Raw genomic sequence first — 22,635 nt, 5'->3', positions numbered from 1 at the left:
CTAACAGACATTACACTCTGAGAATGGACTGCCTCCTTGGTGTTCTTCGTTTGGCAAGTTAAGACCAAAGTTACTGTTTCCAAATACTATTGTGAATTCAATTTTAGTATCTTATTAGATGTATGTATGGGCAAAACAATTTGTTTAAGGGCAAGAGGATCTTGTTGCTTGTTAGTAAATAATCAGACTGTTCATAATTGGGCAAAGTAAATATTTAAATTAGTTATTTAGAAGTAGCCATTTAAAGATTTTTGTCTTGAGAAGGGTCAATTACAAAGATGAAGAATATTTAAATTCCACTATTTCTCTTTAAGAAGATGTATTCCTGGAGACAGGAACTGAATGGTCTAATCACTTGATGATTAACAGGAGGAACTGTTAGTATTTTAAGTTACAGTAGCATTTCAGTATCCCGGTAAAATCATGATATGAGTTTAAATCTAATTCCTGTGCAGTGTCTTATTAGTTAACTTTCTATTACCAATCCATGTTGAAGTTTTGGAGTGACTTTCCTTGGGTAAATTTCTTCTCCCTCCTCCTACCCCCCCCCCCCAATCTGTCTGTGGCAGATTGCTTGTAGAGATGGACAGTAATTGTGAAGTGTTTGCTGCCTAATCAGGGTAGTGAAGGGTGTATGTGTGAGGTGTGCTCGCTTCAGAGTTATATATAAAATATTCTTTTTCTCTTATTTCCATGGAATTAGGCAAATGCACCTTTCAGGCTTGTTTAGATTCAAAGCTAGTTGCTGTTGCTCTTTCATTGGCTTCATGGCTTTGGGGATGGCTGAGGTGATACCTTCAGCTCCTGAATATGCAGTCTTCCTAATGAATATGCAATATTTCTTTAATTACCTTTTGTTCTTGTGGTGGGAAAACCTCAGATAACATTTAACGTTAGTATTAATTCTTTCTATCCATTTATTTATTTATTTATTAAGTGCATTCTCTGAGATCTATTCAGTTCCTTCAGGGTTTAATAGGAGTTGAAATTCTGTTTCAAATGAGTCGAAAAACTTCTGTTCTTTCTATACAAGTCAGCTCTTAAAATAATCTTTTTTTTTTTTTTTAATTTAAATTCTTGAAGTTTAAATTCTCATAAAAGACCTGCCCTAGCCCTATCTTTAACCAGTCTTTGGAGAGGTTGTGTTTGTCCTCATGATTTAGGTGAGGGATTGATTCCGCATTACCAGATACTAATTTCCCTATTAATATTCTTATATGAATAACCTGTTTAGAATCAAATTATCTTGCCATATTTGTACATAAATCATTTTACTGTTTACACAGCAATCATATTAGGAGCTTTGCATTTCGCGAACATATTTGCAAGTATGCATTTCACAAAGGTTTTTGCTATTTCAATGTTTAAGAAACAAACAAAAGATTGAAAACACTTCCAACTAGGCACCTTTCCAACAGGCTCTTCTGCATGAAGTTTTTTAGGTTAATTATAAATTTCATTTCAGCTAGGATATTTCTAGACTTCTTTGTGTAGATTTACTTAGACCAGTGGTTCCCAAACTTGTTCCGCCTCTTATGCAGGGGAAGCCCCTGGCGGGCCGGTTTGTTTATACATAAAACACAAAAACTAACTTTGTATGTGTCCTGTAAAGCATCATATAAAGGAAAATAATACACAATGTTAAAGCAAAATCGAAGTTATAAAGCTGGCTTCCAGAGTCTGTATAAACATACTTGGAGATAATAAATATTTTGACTCTAAAGCCATGTTCACCTTCCCTGATATTTGCTTGTCCTTGGGAGATAAGGTAGAAGCCTCTTAAAATTGCTTTGGTCAGCTTCAATATTTCATATAATTAAACAAAAATGCATGCATGTGAGGAACTTTTCTCCAACTACCATACATATGAAAGTAATGATAAATATACCATAAGCTTCAGTAAAGGCACTCGCAAGTTTAATGACCTAATATTAAAAATAATATTGTTAATATAATTTTTGCATCTGTATTGAGACCTATCCCCTACAGTAGTATCTAAAAGCTGGTCCCAGTGGCATTCTGCTTGTAATCAGTTTTCTTGTAAATGCTGTAGTGTAGTGAGCAGAATGCCAGTGCTTCAGTTCCTAAATTCTCCCTAAAGGAGACTAAGTAGAAATTTTAATTGTATTTAACAAGATTGGGGGGGGATTTTAAGTTTTTTCATAACTTTCATGGGGCATTTGTGTTTTTGTTTTTAACTCTTTTATTTTTATATTATTTATATATAATATATAATCTTGTGTTCTGTGAGTTCAAAGAAAGTTTTTCTATATGTTTTCTACGTACACTACAGACCTCAGTTAATTAAATAAATCAATGCAAGATTTTGAGAACTGCTTCTGAGATTAAAATTCTATTCCTTGAGCACCCTGGTTATTAAGGGACAGTAACTGGCCTACAACATGCAGACATGCATTGCTGATCATGTTGGGAAAACTTGGCTAGTGTCCTTGTGCATGCAGGTCATACAGATTTCAGAGTAACAGCCGTGTTAGTCTGTATTTGCAAACAGAAAAGGAGTTCTTGTGGCACCCTAGAGACTAACCAATTTATTTGAGCATAAGCTTTTGTGAGCTACAGTGAGCTGTAGCTCACGAAAGCTTATGCTCAAATAAATTGGTTAGTCTCTAAATTGCTAGGTCGTACAGAGTAACTTTTCTAAGACATGAGGCTGGCCTTTTGCGCTGAAGAGCAGGAACAAGCTCGGATTAGAACATCATAATTTTAAAGAAATACCACTTCCATTAATAGACGTAGAATGTGGCTTACCCAGGGCATTTTGTTTCAATATAATTAGCTCGTGTTTTCAAAATCCACTATCTTAAAATAATTGCTAGCAGCCTAATGCTCGTGAGCAGCCCTACAAACCAGGGAATTATGTACACAGTGGAATGTGGCAGAGATTTGGGGCTTTGATTCTGTCAGTGCTTAAACATATCTTTAACTTTGAAACCAGCAGGACTCCTCACATGCGTGAATTTTAAGCATGTGCATGTTTGCAGGATCAGGGTCTTTGAGAAGCTAGAGAGAGGACTCGACTCACAAAGACTTATGTTTTGAAAAATGGTGTGTGTGTGTGTGGTTAACTTCAAAAGTGCCTCTAAAAATAAAATGTTCAGTTTAGGAAGAATGGCTGGAAATGACCTGGAGAACCTGTAGGTACCCAAGACTATCAGCAGAGGCCTCTTACACCAAATCACATCTTTTAAAAATTTGTTAATATTTTTTTAAAAATCTGGTACAAGGAGGAATTAAATGAAGTTGCTAAACTTCACACTGCTTTAAAATAAATAAGGAATAGCTTGTGTTCAGCAATGAAGCATGTTCATGTATCGTGGATGGGATATGCAATAAATCTAAATACTGAGAATAAATATCAGTCTGAAAAATGACACCACAAGAAATGGCACAAGTGTGTGTAGGGGAAATGTTCAGAAATTGGCAGAAGGGAAAGCACAGTAACAAATACTGGATATTTTGTTACCCTGAGTGGCTGATTATTATTATATTTAAACTGTAGTAGCCTTTTATTATTGTCAAAATGATAATATATTTAAAGCATTTCCCATATCTCTCTTCTAAATGACTGTTCATCATTCCCACAGTCCGATGTTCATATTTCTGTTGCCAGTATGGTTTAATAAGTTTCAGTAGCTCATTTTTGGTATTTTAAAAAATGCGAATCTAACCTACAGAAAGCACAATCCAGCAGATTGACTAGTCCATATAACGCTCATCCTCTTGTAACCACAAAGGAAAGAGACTAGTGCTTTGTAGGGAGGGAAGGCACTTTGGCCCAAGTCCTACAATGTGCTTCACAGGGGCAGATCTATGCATTGGACAGAGCCTTACTGTTTTCAATGGGGCCTGTGCAGGTGAAAGGGGCCACGATTAGGGTAATACTTTACAAAGTGAAATCTTGGCCCTATTGAAGTCAGTGAGATGTACGATGGTTGAGAAAATACTGTGGAAGTACTACAGAGGAACTTTTTTCAGAGTAGCAGCTGTGTTAGTCTGTATCCGCAAAAAGAAAAGGAGTACTTGTGGCATCTTAGAGACTAACAAATTTATTTGAGCATAAGCTTTCGTGAGTTACAGCTCACTTCATCGGATGCATGCAGTAGAAAATACAGTGGGGAGATTTTATATACACAGAGAACATGAAACAATGGGTGTTACCATATACACTGTAATGAGAGAGATCAGGTAAGGTGAGCTATTACTAGTGGGGGTGGGGGACCTTTTGTAGTGATAGGTATGGTTTTTTCCCCTCCCCCCGCCCTCCTGCTGTAATAGCTCACTTTACCTGATCACTCTCGTTACAGTGTGTATGGTAACACCCATTGTTTCATGTTCTCTGTGTATATAAAATCTCCCCACTGTATTTTCCACTACATGCATCCGGTGAAGTGAGTTGTAGCTCTCGAAAGCTTATGCTCAAATAAATTTTAGTCTCTAAGGTGCCATAAGTACTCCTTTCCTTATAGAGGAACTTGTTTCTGAGTTCTCTTCTGTTTCGCTGCAATAGAACCTTAATTTGTGTTTTAATCACCTGCTAATAAACAAACAGTAGTAGCTCAGTAAAGAGCTAGAAGTAAGTAGGGTTGCCAGGTGTCCAGTTTTCGACTGGAACGCCCGCTCGAAAAGGGATCCTGGCAGCTGACCAGGCCATTAAAAGTCTGGTCGGCGACATAGTGGGGCTAAGGCAGGCTCCCTGCCTGCCCTGGCTCCACATGGCTCCTGGAAGCAGCTAGCATTTCCCTCCGGCTTCCAGGCGGAGGCGTGGCCATGGGGGCGCTGCCCCTGTCCCAAGCGCTGGCTCTGCAGCTCCCATTGGCCAGGAATCACAGCCAATGAGAGCTGTGGGGGCAGTGCCTGTGGACGGGGGTGGTGCCTGTGGAAGGGGGCAGCATGCAGAGCTGCCAGGCCGCCCCCCCACCTAGGAGCCAGTGGGAAATGCCGGCCACTTCCGGGAGCCGCCTGAAGTAAGCACCACCTGGAGCCCACACCCCGAACCCTCTCCTGCACCCCAACCCTCTGCCCCATCCAGGAGCTCCTCCCAGAGCCCGCACCCCATCCTGCACTCCAAACCCCTCAGCCCCAGATCCGCCCCGGAGCCAACACCCACAGCTGGAGTCCTCACCCCTGCACTCTGAACCGCTCATTTCTGGCCCCACCCCAGAGCTCACACCCCCAGCCCAGTGCCTGTATCCCCTCCCACACTCTATTCCCCTGCCCCAGCCCCCTCCCACACTCCGAACCCCTAATTTCTGGCCCCACCCTGGAGACCTCACCCCCTCCCACACCAACTTCCTCCCTTCGCTCATTTTCACCAGGCGGGGCAGGGAGTGCAAGCGATGCAGGGAGTGGGGGATGGAGTGAGCCTGGTGGGGGGGGACAGGGCAGAGGTGTTCGGTTTTCTGCAATCAGAACGTTGGCAACCCCAGCTAGAAGAAGTGCTGGGGGGAGGTCTCATGTTAAGCCAGTACTCTTTACAAAATATTCTACAGAGCATGTACTAACACTAAAATCATTTTGCAGTTGTCTGTGTGTTTGTCTATTGTGTTATCCTTGACATTTTCATTTGCTTACTCACTGACTTGCAAAATTTGTTCATCTGCATATCTCTCAACAGCCTAACCAAACAATGTGACACACTGGTAAAATGTGTGGCACTGCCCATGTAACAAAATATGTTGAGAAATGATTAAGTTTTCACATCTCCATTTTGTCTTGTACGCCTTTTTTCTTTTTCACATGGATTGCCAGTTCTCTCACGCTAGCTTCATTTTTAAACCTTCCTTTTAAAAATGAAGCTAGGGTGAGAGGACTGGCAATGTTTAGATGTCTTTCTTCCCGACTGCCACTCCCACCCGATCAGCCTGGGGACTCTCCCAGTTTACCTTAATGAAACGGCATGCTGTCCCCTCTCCCTTTGATAGCCATTGTAAAAGAGCTTTCGCTGTTGGGCCGGCTATTTACATGGAGACTTTAGCCAGTGCTGCAGAATTAGTTGGGTAGAGCTGGGTGGGCCACTTATTCAGAATCAGAGCAGCTGTATAACAGCCAGTCAGAAACAGCTGAGAACCATTCTATGGGTTCTTCTGCAGGGTACAACAGAATAATTTATGACTGTGTAACTGCAATCTGGGAACTGCCCAGAAATGATGGCAAACCTGGGAATTCTTTTGTCACCTGTGGAGTTCCACAACAGGATCTCAGTCATTTGTAGAGATTAGCAAAGTTGGACGGTATTTTGTTCCAGGCTCACTTGAAAAGCATTAGCTGTAAATGTATAGTCTATGTGCAAAAAAGTGGAGCCATGTTTCTGATTGCTGTGCACAACACTGGGATCCTATACACTTAGGCATTCTTCCAAATATTTATTTCTTTAAATTAAAGTGAATCTTCAAAAGGAACAGGTGGGAAAAAATCTATAGTGAAGCTCAGTCTTTTGTTTTGAGAAATCTGTCTGTAAATGTTATCTCATTCCAGATAGAGAAAAACTGTAACTGTTTTTAAAAAAGCCCACATTTAAGAATTATTTTCAGAAATGAAATTGTAAAAGAACACAACTAGCAAAATCAGTGCCAATAAATAACACACAACTGTGGACAAATATACTATATAGTAGTAAGATTGCATTTTCTGTCTTGTTTGATGGTTGCAAGCAATTCTTACCAGATGGGCTGATGAAGTAATTAGGAATCATTGTGTTAAATGAGGCAGTATTTAAATTGGCTGCTAATTTTCCTATCTATTAAGCAGCTTTTCTTTTTTTTTTTTAAAAAGTGTTATCCAAACGATTTCTGGCTGCTAATCACTAACTACAAACCTAACTGTTTTCCCTCATTTAATGTATTGTTTAGAAAATTACTTCTAGTCAGGTTGATTACAGATGTGTAAAACAAAATAAGAGATGAATTAATGCTACATGTTTGGGTTTTTTCAATTATGGTAGACTTTTAGTGTCTCATGAGACTTGCATGTGTCAGAGTGTACTACTTTACTAACTAAGCTTCTCACTTGTGCAAGCATTGGAGTTTCTATACATATTAAGGGAATAGTCCCTAAAGGTGGGGAGCAGCCCCTTGAATAAGCGTATTGTATGGGCACACTCTAGCAAGAGAGTAGGACTATAAATCGTATTTGAAGCAGGAGAAGTAGGAAGCGTGAGAGCAAGGGAGGACAAGTTTTGAGCAGTGTGTGACTGTAACAACTCCTGAATGGTTCTTTGTATCTTCACTGGGGTGAGGGGGTAGGTTCTTAAATTGAGGTAAAAGCCTAGTGAAGACCAGACAGTTCATAGTTTTTCCATAATTTAGCAGGTCAAGTTAAGTGTTTCAACTCAACCTGCTAACTCAGGTGAAAACTACAAAATGCCTTGTCGTCACTAGGATTTTTACCTTGAGGTAAGAATTTACCTACCAAGCTCCCTTCCCCACCAACACCTCAGTAAAGACAAGGCCACAAGAAATTGAACGTGTGACCTTTCGATCTAAAAGTATAAACCTCTGCCGCTGCAACTAAAAGGATCAGGTCCACTAGTTTGAAGGCAGTAGCAGACTTAAAACAAACAAAAAAAACTATTTGCACAGTCCAGTCTTCAGAATCAAAGATCAGCTGTGGTTTCATATGGATTATACAACAAATAGCATCGAAAGCAGCAGCGGGGTCTATGAGAGTGGAGTGCAGGTCCTGGGACTTGACCAGGAAAAGGTTGTGTTAAATGTTGGTGGGAGCAGTTTCAGAGAAGTGGAGAGGGCACGGTAACCTGTCACTAGTTTGCATCAGAACTGTACTGTGATTAGTTTGTGCTGAGAACTCCAGTGAGGGGTGCCAGGTGGTAGAAAGTGGGGAATGACCAGGTTTCCCCCATCTAAAACCAGCAAGAGATCACTAATAACTCTGACTAGTGTGGGCTCAAGTCTAAAAGAAAGCCAGGACCCAAGCAGGTAGCAGATCTATGGGAGGGTTCCAGTGCATCTGAACTTGAATGATCGCTGCCTTCTCATTTGCCTTTTCAAGAACATACGAAATGTTGAGAGACTCAGTGTCAAGGTTCCTCCCCCACTCTGAACTCTAGGGTACAGATGTGGGGACCTGCATGAAAAATCTCCTAAGCTTATCTTTACCAGCTTAGGTCAAAACTTCCCCAAGGTACAAAATATTACATCCGTTATCCTTGGACTGGCCGCTACCACCACCAAACTAATACTGGTTACTGGGGAAGAGCTGTTTGGACACGTCCTTCCCCCCAAAATACTTCCCAAAACCTTGCACCCCACTTCCTGGACAAGGTTTGGTAAAAAGCCTCACCAATTTGCCTAGGTGACTACAGACCCAGACCCTTGGATCTTAAGAACAATGAACAATCCTCCCAACACTTGCACCCCGCCCTTTCCTGGGAAATGTTGGATAAAAAGCCTCACCAATTTGCATAGGTGACCACAGACCCAAACCCTTGGATCTGAGAACAATGAAAAAGCATTCAGTGTTTTACAAGAAGACTTTTAATAAAAAATAGAAGTAAATAGAAATAAAAAAATCCCCCCTGTAAAATCAGGATGGTAGATATCTTACAGGGTAATTAGATTCAAAAACATAGAGAACCCCTCTAGGCAAAACCTTAAGTTACAAAAAAGATACACAGACAGAAATAGTTATTCTATTCAGCACAATTCTTTTCTCAGCCATTTAAAGAAATCATAATCTAACACATACCTAGCTAGATTACTTACTAAAAGTTCTAAGGCTCTATCCCTGGCAGAAACCAGCATACAGACAGACACAGGCCCTTTGTTTCTCTCCCTCCTCCCAGCTTTTGAAAGTATCTTGTCTCCTCATTGGTCATTTTGGTCAGGTGCCAGCGAGGTTACCTTTAGCTTCTTAACCCTTTACAGGTGAGAGGAGCTTTCCCCTGGCCAGGAGGGATTTCAAAGGGGTTTACCCTTCCCTTTATATTTATGACACTCAGTGATTGGCAGGATACGGTTTCCTGAAGGGCTGGCTGATGTCTGCACGTTTGAGTATTTAGCTCCCATGCTTGGGCATTATCAGTACTTCACTTAACTATCAATAATGATACTATAGGAACACCACATGTTCTAGCAAATAAGTGGGACAGAGATCAGAACCAGAGATGACTGAGGTGTTGCCAGATGGAAAAAGACAACAAATCAATAGTCAAATGTTTTGTAGCTTCTAAAACTGATATTAATCAATGGAGAGGGTTTTTTAAAAAACAAAAACTCCTAAAGGCACTCTGGTAAGTCTGTCACAACCCTGGTCAAGCTTCCCAGAATACTCACCCGGCTGCTGGTTTTGTACCCGCATGCTGGGACTTTGTGCCTGTAAGCTCCCCTTGGTCACTGGGTAAACTGGCATTTCTGGCACACTTCCTGTCTGGTACCCCTTCTGGAAGTGGGACTCCATGGCCTACCTGCCTGGGCCCCCAGGACCACTGCCTACCTCTGCAAGACCCCAGTAGCTTATGCATACACATTTCCGAGAGCTCCCTCTCATGGGCATTCTGGTTTACTGTTTAATCATTCTGGGACACTTTATCGTTAAAGGAAATAGACACACTTTGCAAAGGAGTTTCTAAAAAAATCGCTGGTTTTACTTCAGACAGCACAAGAGATACAGCTCCAGGTAAAATATAAACACTGTAGGCCATTCCCTGACTTGGTTTCCTCATCACTCTTGAATGTTCTTTGGAATTAGGGTCAGTATTCTTTCAAGGTTCCAAGTCCCCTGTGTTGGACTGTACTCCTCCAGCTCATGGCTTCTCCTCCAGAACGTATGGAGTCTTTCTCTGTGACTCCAGCAGTCAATGTCCTTCAGCTCCATCTGATCAAAGAGGTTTCCTCTTGCTCAAGCAACCTGCCCCATTGAGTCCCTCTGTGAGTACTTCATCAATTTCTCCACCTCTGTATGCTAGTGGGGATAACTGGCTTTTTTGTTCACCTTCTGGGGGAATTCCATCGCCTCTTCCTGCAGACAAGCTGGGTCAAACTGGTTTTTGTAGGCTTTAGCCATCTTTTAGGCTTTAGCTAAAGCCATTTTGTAGGCTTTAGCTATTGTTCAAAGGTACTCCCATTTGAATGGGAGCTATTCAGGTTAATGACTTGGGATTGTCCCAGATCTGGGAGACATATGATACCAGCTCTGAAAGCAGATGGTTGATTCCGCATATGCTGAAACACACTAAATGGCACAGCAACTTCATAAAATGAGCCAGAATTCATAAGTAGTGAATAGCTTCCCCAAATCATTACATCTTTTGTTTTAAATTGAAGTAGAGCAATATACAGAAAACTCTGCTTGATGTTGGATCAAAACCCAAATACTGGGAGATTTGGGGAATCCTTTAAATGATGTATTGGCAGGGATTTTAACTCCCTAATAGACATTTTGCCTGGGTTTAATATCTTGGCCAATTCAGAACAAATATAGATTGTGCCATATAAATGTATAGCCTTCCTCCTCACTATGTCATAACATGTTTAGCATATGGGATTTTAAATACATTTATGGCTTTGTTTTATTTCTCTTTACTAGCACAACTTGATGGCATTTTATATTATTGTGTCTTCAGCAAAAGAGCTACAAAGAATAGTGTGTAAAATGTCATGTTCAAATTTGGCATGGCAAAGAAAAATGTCACTACCTTGTCTGCTTTTTGGATTAGATGCTCTTAGTGTAATCCTCATCGTGGTCAACCCAACATGAATCGGACCAGTGGTGAATTAGCCACTGGGCCAATGGGGCCCCAGCCAATTGGAGGGCCCCAGAAAAATGGGCACCCGCATTCCCCGGAAGGAGTGCTGGGAGGGTGGAGTGGGGCAAGCTCCCACGCCCCGGCAGGAGTGCTGGGCAGGGGAACTGGGGACTGCAAATGGAAGGGGTGGGGAGGGACCCCCAGTTGATCTGGCCCAAGGCCCCACAAAACCTTAATCCACCTCTGCATAGGGACTTAAATCCAACAAAATAACACTCAAGTGTCCCTATAGATGTTCATTGCATGTCTTACAGTTCTATTAAAGGTGACCTACAAAGGAAAAAGTAGCTTCTACCTTCTTATATATATATATATGAAATTGAAGTTAGAAACAGCAATTAAAAAAAACCCTTTCAGGCTTTCCTTTATACATCAAATAGGAGCAAACAATCATGTCTTTTTTTTTTTTTCTTAAATAATGCTTTGCACTTTAGCAGTCTTGCTAACTTATAATCTTTTGTTTGTGTTTCTGTTCAGTTGTGTTACTATGCTCTTGGATTTCTCAATAAATTCCTCTGACACTTCATGACAAAACATGGTGGTTGTTGGATACCCGCACATAAGTAACAATGATAACTCTAGCTTTCAGTGTGAACGGCAAGCTGCTTCTGTTATATTGGCAATGTACAGTGCAATGTAAAGTAGGCTTCAATATTTGGCAATGCAGAAAGGGTTTTCTTCATGATGAGATGTGAAGGAGCTGTAAGGAACTGCAGACCTAAAAAAGAAAACTCAGTAATTTACACCCATCCCAAAATGTTCCACTACTCACTGGATCTATTGTGAAGTCTACAATATCCGTGTTTGTATTAGCTGTCTGTGTCTAGTTATGCATAAATATATAGATGCAGAATGAGTTTGAATAGCAATTTGTCATGTGAATGCTGGTTATACTAGAGTGGGCTTGCGACTTTTTTGTGTTCTACTACTGTTCTTTGTATTTTAGGGGGGATTTTTTTTTCTTTGTTTAAGAACCAGACAGAGTGAATCCTGTACTGCTCAGTGAAGTAGGCAGTAAAATTGCCTTTTATTCAGGGATTCATGAATTGTGTGGTGCTGCCTTTCTGGGGTTTTAAAGTATCTTTCATATATGAGCTTTTGTGATTTTTGATTTTTAAATTAAACTCTTCCTCCATGTATGGTGCCATGCGTTTTACTGATGTCAAGACAACACATACACATATAATATTACTTCACTCAAGGATCACAAATTGTTTGAGAAACACTAATTAATTTGAAGTCTTGCATCTAGAGCTGGACATAATTTTTCAACTGAAATGTTTTTTTTCAACAAAAAATGCAGGTTTGGTGAGACCAAAACATTTTGTGAATTTGTGTCAGTTACACCAAATTGTTTCAGGGTTGTTTTTTTTTTAAAAAAAAAAACCTTTTTAAAATTTAATTTCAACACATTTGAAATGAAATGTTTAAATTGTTTTATTTCAGATTTACTCTTTGTTTTGAAATTGTTTATTATATCTATAAATGTAAAAATGCTTGGAATCCAAATGAAATGTTTCATTTCAGGTTGAACAAAATGTTTTGTTTCAAAATAAATTTATTTTTTCAATTTTGGGGGGAATTGCCACTGAACCAATCCATTATTTACCCAGTTCTATATGCAGACCCCCCCCCCCGAGGTAAAATGTGTTGTTTCTAACGGGCTTAGTCACTATAGCCATTTCTTTCTGGAAAGAATACTCATTTCTACTGTAAAGAAAAATAGTATAAAATTGTTGTTCTCTCTAGATAAATTGTAAGACGTTATTCCAAGCCATTGGTTAAATGAAGGATACAGTTTGTCAGATCATTATTTTATTGCCAGTCATACATAATGTTTTTCTTAAAGCCTCAGCTCTGGGAATCAAGTGAGTATGAGTATTTCAGCTTTCATTTTTTAGGGAAAAAGTAAGTTTCTAGCTCTTGTGGTTACAGAATAAAGCTTGAAAACATAATCTAAATGTACCCCAAAGTCTGAGAAACCAGAAGGCAAGTAAAAAGTATCCAAAAGCTATTATTTTAACTTACCTGTGATTTTTTTGAATGCTTTTGGTGTTGATAGCAATGAGGATAAGTTATTCTGTCAACAAGTGAGCAGTTCAGAACATTGTGCCATAGACTGATGGTCAGTTATTTTATCTCTACTTATCTGTTCAATCCCATATCATTTATTAACTAGGTAAACTAAAGTTACCCAAGAAAGTGAGAATGGAAACATTTTTATTTTTTAAATATGCTTCTTGGACTTGCCAGTGACTGCCCAATAAAAGTTAACTGAGGTGCACTCCCAATGCAAGTTTGAAAGTGACAAATCGTAAGGTCATTTAATGATGGTGTTCTTGAAAGGTTAACTTTGGAGAATTTCTGATTTTGGAACATTTCTACTCAATGTTGCTAAAACGATCATTTCAGGATGAACTGTGAACTAAAATATCTTGACCCAAACTCTACCTTTTATTTATTTATTTTTTAATCTATGTCCTAATGCTCCTGCTTCCCCCATATTTTATCCTTGTTTCTTCACTTCCTCTCCCACTTCTAACCTGGGACTTTTCTTTCCCATTCCCCGATCTCTCTCGGCTGCTTGTGCTATAGATATTTGAAATCTGTGTTTTATTTATCTCATCTTTTGAGTAAGAGGAAACGTTCATCTCCCCTTAGTTCTGCTACCAACGAGTCCTGGGGCAAAAACTCCATAAATTCTAACATATCTGATATTTTAATTGCGCTACATTGGGAATCCTTTCCCCCCCCCCCAACTACCGCCTCCGTTTACATCGATTATACAATGGCCACATTTTCAAGCCCAGGCTATTAACATATGCCCTTGATCTCTTCCAGCCAATCCTTTATCCCTATCTTTATCCCTCCAGCCAATCCTGACAACACTTATACATGTGCTTAACTTTAAGCATGCATATAGTTCCACTGACTACTTGTGTGCCTAAAGTTAAATGTGTCTGTCCACAGGATCAGGTACTACATAAACTCAAGAGTAACCCTAAGTGTTTATATCTCTTCCCCTTTTTAACACTTTTTTTCCCAAGGTTTAGCAGGAGCCAAGGAGTAAAATGAAATTCAAATGCAGAAGAGCTTCATAGGTGGAGCCAGGCTGCAAGATCCTAGTCCAGTGGTTCTCAAACTGTGGGTCGGGACCCCAAAGTGGATTGCAACCCCATTTTAATGGAGTCTCCAGGGCTGGCGTTAGACATGCTGTGGGCCAAAGCCCAAGTTTCCCCCCTCCTCCCTCCATCACTTCGGGCTCAAGCTTTAGTCCCCGCTCCTGCGGTCATGTAGTAATTTTTGTTGTCGGAAAGGGGTCGTTGCGCAAGGAAGTTTGAGAACCTAGTCTGTTTCCCCTGTAGTCAGCTCCAATTGCAGATGTACTTTTCAAGTGAACTGGGTGCAAACAGTGATTGCAGCTGTTTATAGCTCTTTGTTCAGTAGTTAGTACCTTATTCAAGGTGTCTCTCTACAGGCAACAGGCTGCCTAGAACTATACATAATGGCAGGTTTCAGAGTAACAGCCGTGTTAGTCTGTATTCGCAAAAAGAAAAGGAGTACTTGTGGCACCTTAGAGACTAACCAATTTATTTGAGCATAAGCTTTCGTGAGTTACAGCATACTAACAATTCAGAATGAATTTGATCCTTAAAAGATATTTGTGGAAAGCATTGAATGTATCTCCTTCTTGAATTATTGTTTCAGTGCTCTACTGCTGTTCCCTCTCCCCTTCCTTTGTAGACATGTGGATTCGTCAAAGCATTTTACTGTAGTGGGCTAATTTGATGAAAGGTCACAACAATATATCTTCCCTTACGGTGATTTTTGCATAAATGTTTGAGTTTATTCTCCACAAGAATATTCATCTCCGTTTATAAATTTAAGATTGTACTTATGTTTTCATCTAAGTTTAAATTTAATATGAAAACAAAACCCCCTTTCTTTTCTGGTTTTGCAGTTAAATATTCTGGTTGACACTGGAAGCAGTAATTTTGCAGTCGCAGCTGCCCCAAACCCTGATGTAACATTGTACTTCAATACAAAGGAGTAAGTATCTTCATAAAACTCTTTGAATAGGATTGAATGTCCTGGGTGCTGGACTGTATATGGAAAAGACAATGCAAAGCAGGTGGATGGGCTTCTATTGCAGTTGATTGCTGAATGTGGTGTATATGTCTCTTGTTTTTAGCACGAGTGTCTACCACCTTTCCTCATGCTGAGTATCTCCTTACTCTACAACTGGTTCCACAGATTTCAGTGAAGCTACTTGCGGCATGAGGTGGTTGTTTGTTTGTTTTTTTTTTTAATCTGACCCTAAATTACTTGTACAATACCACATGCTCTAGAATCCAGGCACCAAATACAAGATCAAGATAAGCTTCAAGATTAATTGAAATGGCCTCAGGCCTTGTCATCTCAGGGTTTGGCTGTTTTCACCATTTTTTCTTCTTAGTTTAAATTATTTTAGGTAGGTTTCTGCAAAAAGATGCAACTATATCTAGGTTTGCCAGAATTTCACTTTTACTTTTTTTATCATTTTGACTGATATCAATCAGACATGCCAAACCCACAAAAAAACTGCAGAAATTGGGCTTGTTTTTGGCTTAATTGGCTTGTGAGTTGCTTGTTGGCTAGTTTTTTGGCTTGTAGCTTTTTTTTTTTTTTTAAGGCTCCCAGCAAGCAGAGTTAAGGGGAGGAGGAAGAGAGTCGGGGTGCCAAGGGGCCCACCACAGTCCCAGACTGCACATTGGGGGCATCTAATCACATAGAGAGTTGGAGTTCTTAGGGATTGGCTTGTTTTGGCCTTGTTGTAAAATGGGATTAATTTGGGATTAGCTTGATTTTTGGTTTATTGTTAAAGTTGGTGTGCTTATTTACCGCGTGAAAGTTGGCAACTGTGATATCAATGTTTATTTTTAAGCATTTTTAAAATTTTTATTTTTAATTTTAATAGTTGTGAAAACTTATGCATTGCAATTTTTATTATATTTAAATTTTCACAGTTGTGGGACCTTATGGGGGTGGTTAGAGAATTATTTAATGACAGTAGACATCGAGATTCAAAAAGTAAAAGCTTTATAACCATTAAAATGTGACTTGTCAACGTTGTGTCAAAATATACAGTGTAAATGTCTTTAAATCAAAGCCTGTTCTGAAGCAGCATTTTTCTTACTCTGTCTTTCTGTAAATTTTGATTTATCATCTAACAATATTTCCTCTTCAGTGCTCTCCCTGTCATTCTTAATATTGGAGTCCTTGTATGCCAACTGAAGAACCCCTGTTCAGTAATGGTTTTAAGGAGGATATAAATGTTATGGGGAAGATATCACCTGATTGCTTCCTGAGTAAAGCTGTGCAAATAACATATTTTCGCTTTGCTGGCAAATCAGAAAAACTAGGCAAAAAAAATCATTGTGGGTCAAACCAAACATTTCACTTGGATTTAGAGCATTTTTAATGTCTTAAAATGTATTAAATTTGAAGGAAGTTTCTAAATCAGAAGCTGTTTTGAATTAAAAATAATCAAAATGTTTTGTTTTAAAATGTCTAAAGGAAAGTCTTCTACTGTTTGGGAATTATTTTTTGTTTTTTCTACATGAACAAGTCAGCAAAGCTGACGTGAATGTCTGCAAAATGTTTAAATGTCGCTCGATCTGCATTTTTTGGCCGAAAAAGTTTTGACTGAAAAATTTCAGCTCTATTCTTGCTTTGTGAATGAGGGGAAATCCTCATTCTCCCTCCTCCCCCCACAGTAAGCTTTCAGAAGCTAAGCAGGACGGCCAATTCCAGCCCTCCTGTGAGAGCCATGAGGTGGGGGTTGTGGGAGGCATTGATTAGTATCGTAAGGCTCAAAGGGTGGGAGCAGAGGAGGAAGGGAGGAAGTAGGACCTACCCCCTCCATGGGGGCTGGGGAGCAGTGGTAGAATGGGGAAGGAGGTTTTCCTCTTACCCTACACCCTCCGGGTTTGTTGATCCCCAATCCTCCAGTAAACCATGCTCTTTCTTGCCTCTGCCCCAGAAGGCCTTAAAACAGCCCCAGTCCTGCAAACATCCAGAGGCTCACAAGAGGAGAGCCTAATTCCCATATCCCTCCTAGACTGTGTAGCAAACGATCCCCTATCTTGAGGACCTGCAGAGAGTGGAGTCTCCCTTTTTGTATAGACTGTAGGATGTCAGAAGCTTAGGGACTCGTTTCACAGGCTGGTAGGTGAGGACTGGGTTATGAGGAGACTTCATGGCCAACAGACCCGGGGGGAGGAGGGGATCCTTCCTTGCCCTCCTTCTCTTCCCCAGGGACTTCTTAGTATCTGTAGGGACAGGTCTTATCTCTAGGATTTAGGACCATTTTAAAACAAATCTACCACCCACCCAACACCATCCTAAGAATTGCCATACAAAACACTTGAAGGTTGTAATTACACGTCGGTGTTTTGTGTATGTTATCTTTGAAAAACACTTGGCAGAAAAAATGGACATTGAAATCCAGGGCTAAGGTTGCTCTTTGCTGTGCTTGTAATGAGTTTCACTAAAAGAACCACAACTGTGACTCACTCCTGGGAGATAGTTAACAAAAGGTAGGTGACACTGAGGGAATACAGAGAGGAACAAAAACATTCAACAAATCCTAACTAAACATATGTCATAAATATAAAGGGAAGGGTAAACCCCTTTGAAATCCCTCCTGGCCAGGGGAAAGCTCCTCTCACCTGTAAAGGGTTAAGAAGCTAAAGGTAACCTCGCTGGCACCTGACCAAAATGACCAATGAGGAGACAAGGTACTTTCAAAAGCTGGGAGGAGGGAGAGAAACAAAGGGTCTGTCTGTCTGTCTATATGCTGGTTTCTGCCGGGGATAGACCAGGAATGGAGTCTTAGAACTTTTAGTAAGTAATCTAGCTAGGTATGTGTTAGATTATGATTTCTTTAAATGGCTGAGAAAAGAATTGTGCTGAATAGAATAACTATTTCTGTCTGTGTATCTTTTTTGTAACTTAAGGTTTTGTCTAGAGGGGTTCTCTATGTTTTTGAATCTAATTACCCTGTAAGATATCTACCATCCTGATTTTACAGGGGGGATTTCTTCATTTCTATTTACTTCTATTTTTATTAAAAGTCTTCTTGTAAGAAACTGAATGCTTTTTCATTGTTCTCAGATCCAAGGGTTTGGGTCTGTGGTCACCTATGCAAATTGGTGAGGCTTTTTATCCAACATTTCCCAGGAAAGGGGGGGTGCAAGTGTTGGGAGGATTGTTCATTGTTCTTAAGATCCAAGGGTCTGGGTCTGTAGTCACCTAGGCAAATTGGTGAGGCTTTTTACCAAACCTTGTCCAGGAAGTGGGGTGCAAGGTTTTGGGAAGTATTTTGGGGGGAAGGACGCGTCCAAACAGCTCTTCCCCAGTAACCAGTATTAGTTTGGTGGTGGTAGCGGTCAGTCCAAGGACAACGGGTGGAATATTTTGTACCTTGGGGAAGTTTTGACCTAAGCTGGTAAAGATAAGCTTAGGAGGTTTTTCATGCAGGTCCCCACATCTGTACCCTAGAGTTCAGAGTGGGGGAGGAACCTTGACAACATAATATAAGACTTTGTAGCACAAGCATTTTGAACATATGAACATGGATAGATCGCACGTTTCTAATTCCAAACACTTCTTTAAAGCATAGACATACTGTGGGTGGAATCCTGGTCCCATTGAAGGCAAGGAGAGCTTTACAGTTGATGTCAGTGGGAGCAGGATTCCACCCCATTGCAGTTTACAGAGGTTAAAGATGGGGGCCTATTTGTATTGCTCTAAAACAAAATAAAAAAAATTTCAAATCCCTCCTCCCCATCAATTATATCTCATGCAATTTCAATTCCATTAAACAACAGCAGTACACGCTGGGGATTATGAGGTGCTCTGACAGTCTTTCATTTGAAAAGTTAATAGTTCAACTACTCTTAGTTTAGTATGTAAATTATCATCCATAAGGATCTGTTTCAGTAATCCTAAAGTGGGATAGTGAGAATGTTCTCTGGTAATGGATGGAAACCACTTGAACCTTTTGCAAGTGAATTGTCAAGAAAAAAGTTCTTAACATTCTTTTTCTCATGCTGTTCAAAAAATACTTGTTGGTGAATGTAGCTTGCTACTTTTCCACAAAGGATTTACTTGAACTGTTGTGTGGGGTGTTTAATATATTTCAGATATCATGTTGAGTCTTCAATTAGACTAATCCTTTAAAAAAAAATAAAGTTACTTTTTTCAAATTGTTTGGTCATGAAAATCCGTCTAGTTTTCTTCTCTAAAACCTTTTAACTTATCAGTTTTGTTAGCTAAGCATTAGAACTGATCTGAAACGTCTACTGGGGCATGCATGTTCTTGATCATCCCTTGGACTTGGGAGGTAAATCTAACTTCCCAGTCGAACATATCTAAAAATTGAGAGCCAGGAGTATCCATAAATGGAGTCTACAGCCAGAAGGGACCACTGGGATCATCTAGTTGGACATCCTGCATGATAGGGGCCATAGGACTTCCCTGAAAGCATTCCTGTTTGAACTAGCATATATCTTTTGGAAAAACATGATTTTAAAATGGTCAGTGATGGAGAATCCACCACAACCTTTGGTAATTTTTTCCAATGGCTAATTGTCCTCCCTGTTTGGGCAAAAGAAAAGGAAAAAAAATTGTGCTTTATTTCTAGCTTGTTTTAGCTATATCTAATTGACATCATGCTAAAAATATACATAAGGACAAGCAGAAGTAAGTCACATTGCCTTACAGTATTCCTGTATGGTTTTAATGACATATGCACCGAAGAACTGAGTCCAAATAGAATACCCAACTTTGCCTTCTTGGCTAAATATTTAGTAGTTTAAACCATGGAAGAGATTTATGAGGAGTTTTACTGTTTTGGTTTGGTGGCTTTTGTGTGTTTTGTTGTTTTTGGTTTTTTTGGTGGGGGGTTGGTTGTTTTTTTTGTTTTTTTTTGTTTGTTTTTTTTTTTGGTTTTGGTTTTGGTTTTTGCCTTAGAGGAAGAATTGGCAACAAGGGAAATGATTGAAGGTCTGCTTGGCATTTTGATGTTTTTGTAATTGGGGGGTGGGGAGGGGGGTGGGAGAAGAGACAGAAACAACTTTTCATTAAAATAGTTCAATCCATTGATTCTCTCATTCTTTGCTATTGTTTGAGTTTCTTTAGACATTGACTTGGATCTGTGGAGACTGTAGGGGATTTACAGGAAAATATGAAGCAAACTTTCTCTTTGCCTAGTTTTACTGGCTTGTGGGGTCTGGGTGTGGCATTTTTGAGTGGCGAGTGGGGATTATGAAAGAATTCCATGTACTGATCATAGACATGTTGGGTGCTAGGTTTTCCTCATATTGCTCTGCCAGTGAATCTTCTCCTGAACTGATCTGCTTTCAAGGAAGACATGTACTGGGTTATGTTTTATTTAATACTGAAGATGGGTACACAACTAGCACTCAAATGAGACCACAGCTTATTTCCATTTTTGACTGAGGTCAAACTTGAAGTGTTTTTTGTTTTTATTAAACTGATTCTTCTTGGGTTTTTTTTTTCTCTGCATGTGTTTTTTAAATATTACAGTAGCATGTACGTTATGCTAGGCACACTCCAAGTACAGAAGAGGTTAGTCTAAGGCCCAAATCCTGTAACATCTGAGCAGACTGCAGTGCCCATGTGGCTCTGGGTGTAACCGTTTACCGAGGTGTGCAGGATTGGGGACTAAGAAAAGACTTCCAAATGGTTTAGCTTTTAATATACTTTTTCTGTTTTGTTAGCAACATAAAACAGTAAATTCTGAAATAATTTCAGTCACTTCCCCAGTTACTCATTTCCCTCCCCTCTTCCCTCCCCCAGATCGAGTCATTGCCCCCTCCCTCACAAATCATCAACACAAAAAAAAATGCCCATCAACTGCAGGCGCTGGTGTCAGTGGTGCTCCTGAAGTGCATGCCCTGCTGCTTTGGCTGCCTCCTCGGCTTGTGCCTTCTGCCTCCTAGAAAGAGCCTGGAGGCTCCTATAGGCTGCATCACAGGGAGACACTGTGGGGGCTTCAGTCCCATGTGCTGGCAGGGAGAACACTAGTGGCCCTACAATCCCCATAGTTGCTTTACATGGAAGCAAGTCAGGGCCCTTTATTTGTCCCGGAAGTTCCGGTGCACTCCTTTCAGGGAGTGCTGGAGCCTCTTGTATTTTCTAATCATGGTCAATGTGGTTTGTGTAGGATTCTTTTTGTGTTAGTTTAAAATACTGGGACCATGAACTAGAACAACTTACTAGAAGTCAAAGCATTCTTGGATCAGTCAGATGAAAATATTGGCTGACTCTAGTCATGCAGTCCAGAGCAGATGTAGTAAGTGTATATACATGCCATAGAATAAAACTACCTCCGCCAGGGTGTCATCAGATCCCAGGATGCTGCTGGGTTGTCACTCTCCTAATAAAGGAGGGAAAGTGAATTATAGAATAAGGGTTAGATGCTCTCAATGTTGCTAGCCACATGTATTCAGAAATCAGAAGTATGATTTTTCTACTCTTCTTCCCATCCCCCTTCCCCTCCTCCCCCTAAAAAAGGGGGCTTAAAAACAGTGACCATTTATAAATGATTTTTTTTTTTTTGCCTTCAGGTATTTTTCAGCTTTTTATATGGAAGCCTTCACCCCTAATTTGTGTGTGATCATTTCAAGCTTCAAATTCAACCTTTAAATGCATTCACACAAGGAGATCTCACTTCTTGCTAAGAAGAGAAGGACTCTCTCTTCTTAATCCTTCCTGTCCTCTGGTGTTTTGGAAAGCTGTAATTTTTCACACTTTTTTTTGCCCCCTTCTTTATCCGCCCAGCCCCTGCCCCACCAATTCACGCTCTCCCATACTCTGTTGTCCCACACAAGCCCCCCCCAAATTTACCTGCCCCCTTTTTTCTCTCCCTTTCCACAGCCCCTTCAGATTCCTTCATAAATATTGCCAATTATTCAGACCCAATTTTGATTTTATACAATTGTTTTAATATTACAATACTGCTTTGAGACTTCATTTGGGATCAGGTCAGAGGTGAAAGTAAGCCGGTAAGCCCCGGGCTGGATCGGCTTCCCCAGGTGCAATTTAAAGGGCCTGCGGCTCCCAGCAGCGGCTGGAGCCCCCGGCCCTTTAAATTGCCTCCAGAGCCCTGCTGCCGGAGCCCTGGGGTAGTGGCGGCGGGGCTGGGGTGGCGATTTAAAGGGCCTGGGGCGGTAGCGGCGGCCGAGCTCTGGACCCTTTAAATCGTCCCCGGAGATCCGCCGCTGCTTCCCCAGGACTCCGGCAGGCTCCGGGGACGATTTAAAGGGCCCGGGGTGGTAGCGGCGGTCGGAGCTCCATCCCCGGAGCCCTGGGGAAGCGGCGGAATCCGGGGACGATTTAAAGGGCCCAGGGCTCTGGCCGCCGCTACCACCCAGGACCCTTTTAAACCACTGCCAGAGCCCCTGGCTGCCACTGTTACCCCAGGGAGGGGGGAAGGAGGCACTTGCCGGTACAGGGTGGGCCGGGGCTGGCTCTGACCTCCCTCAGCCCCGCCCCTTCCGCCTGAGGCCCTGCCCCTTCTGGGGACCAGAGCCGACCCCAGCCCAGCCCTGTACCGATAAGTCCCTAAACTTACTTTCACCCCTGGATCAGGTGCCCCATTGTGCTAGGTGCAGTACAAATGGTATACACAATCACGTTAACACAACTGTAGCAGTGACAAGTTAAAGGTGGTATGACTGCTTCTGAAATTTAAGGAAAGCGGATGCTCAGCTGGTTCTGGGACATGTTTAGTGACTGAGGTACACACCTGGCAGGAAGTTCATGAAGATGTGCTATTGGAAGCA

At 40.9% G+C, this 22,635-nt stretch overlaps 1 protein-coding gene across 2 annotated transcripts in view; it reads left to right on the top strand.

The window, feature by feature from the left end:
• The window catches only part of BACE2 (beta-secretase 2), a 54,978-nt gene that overhangs the window by 11,071 nt on the left and 21,272 nt on the right, over positions 1-22,635 (top strand). For both annotated transcript variants that reach the window (XM_073360344.2, XM_073360351.2), the window contains exon 2: positions 14,745-14,833. In XM_073360344.2, coding sequence (XP_073216445.1) covers positions 14,745-14,833 — 89 coding nt within the window. The remainder of the gene's footprint in view (positions 1-14,744; positions 14,834-22,635) is intronic.

This window comes from Lepidochelys kempii, chromosome 1 (genome assembly GCF_965140285.1).
Source record: "Lepidochelys kempii isolate rLepKem1 chromosome 1, rLepKem1.hap1, whole genome shotgun sequence".
Taxonomy (NCBI): Eukaryota; Metazoa; Chordata; order Testudines; family Cheloniidae; genus Lepidochelys; species Lepidochelys kempii.
Note: the sequence above shows the minus strand (reverse complement) of the source record. Positions and strands in the feature narration are given on the sequence as shown.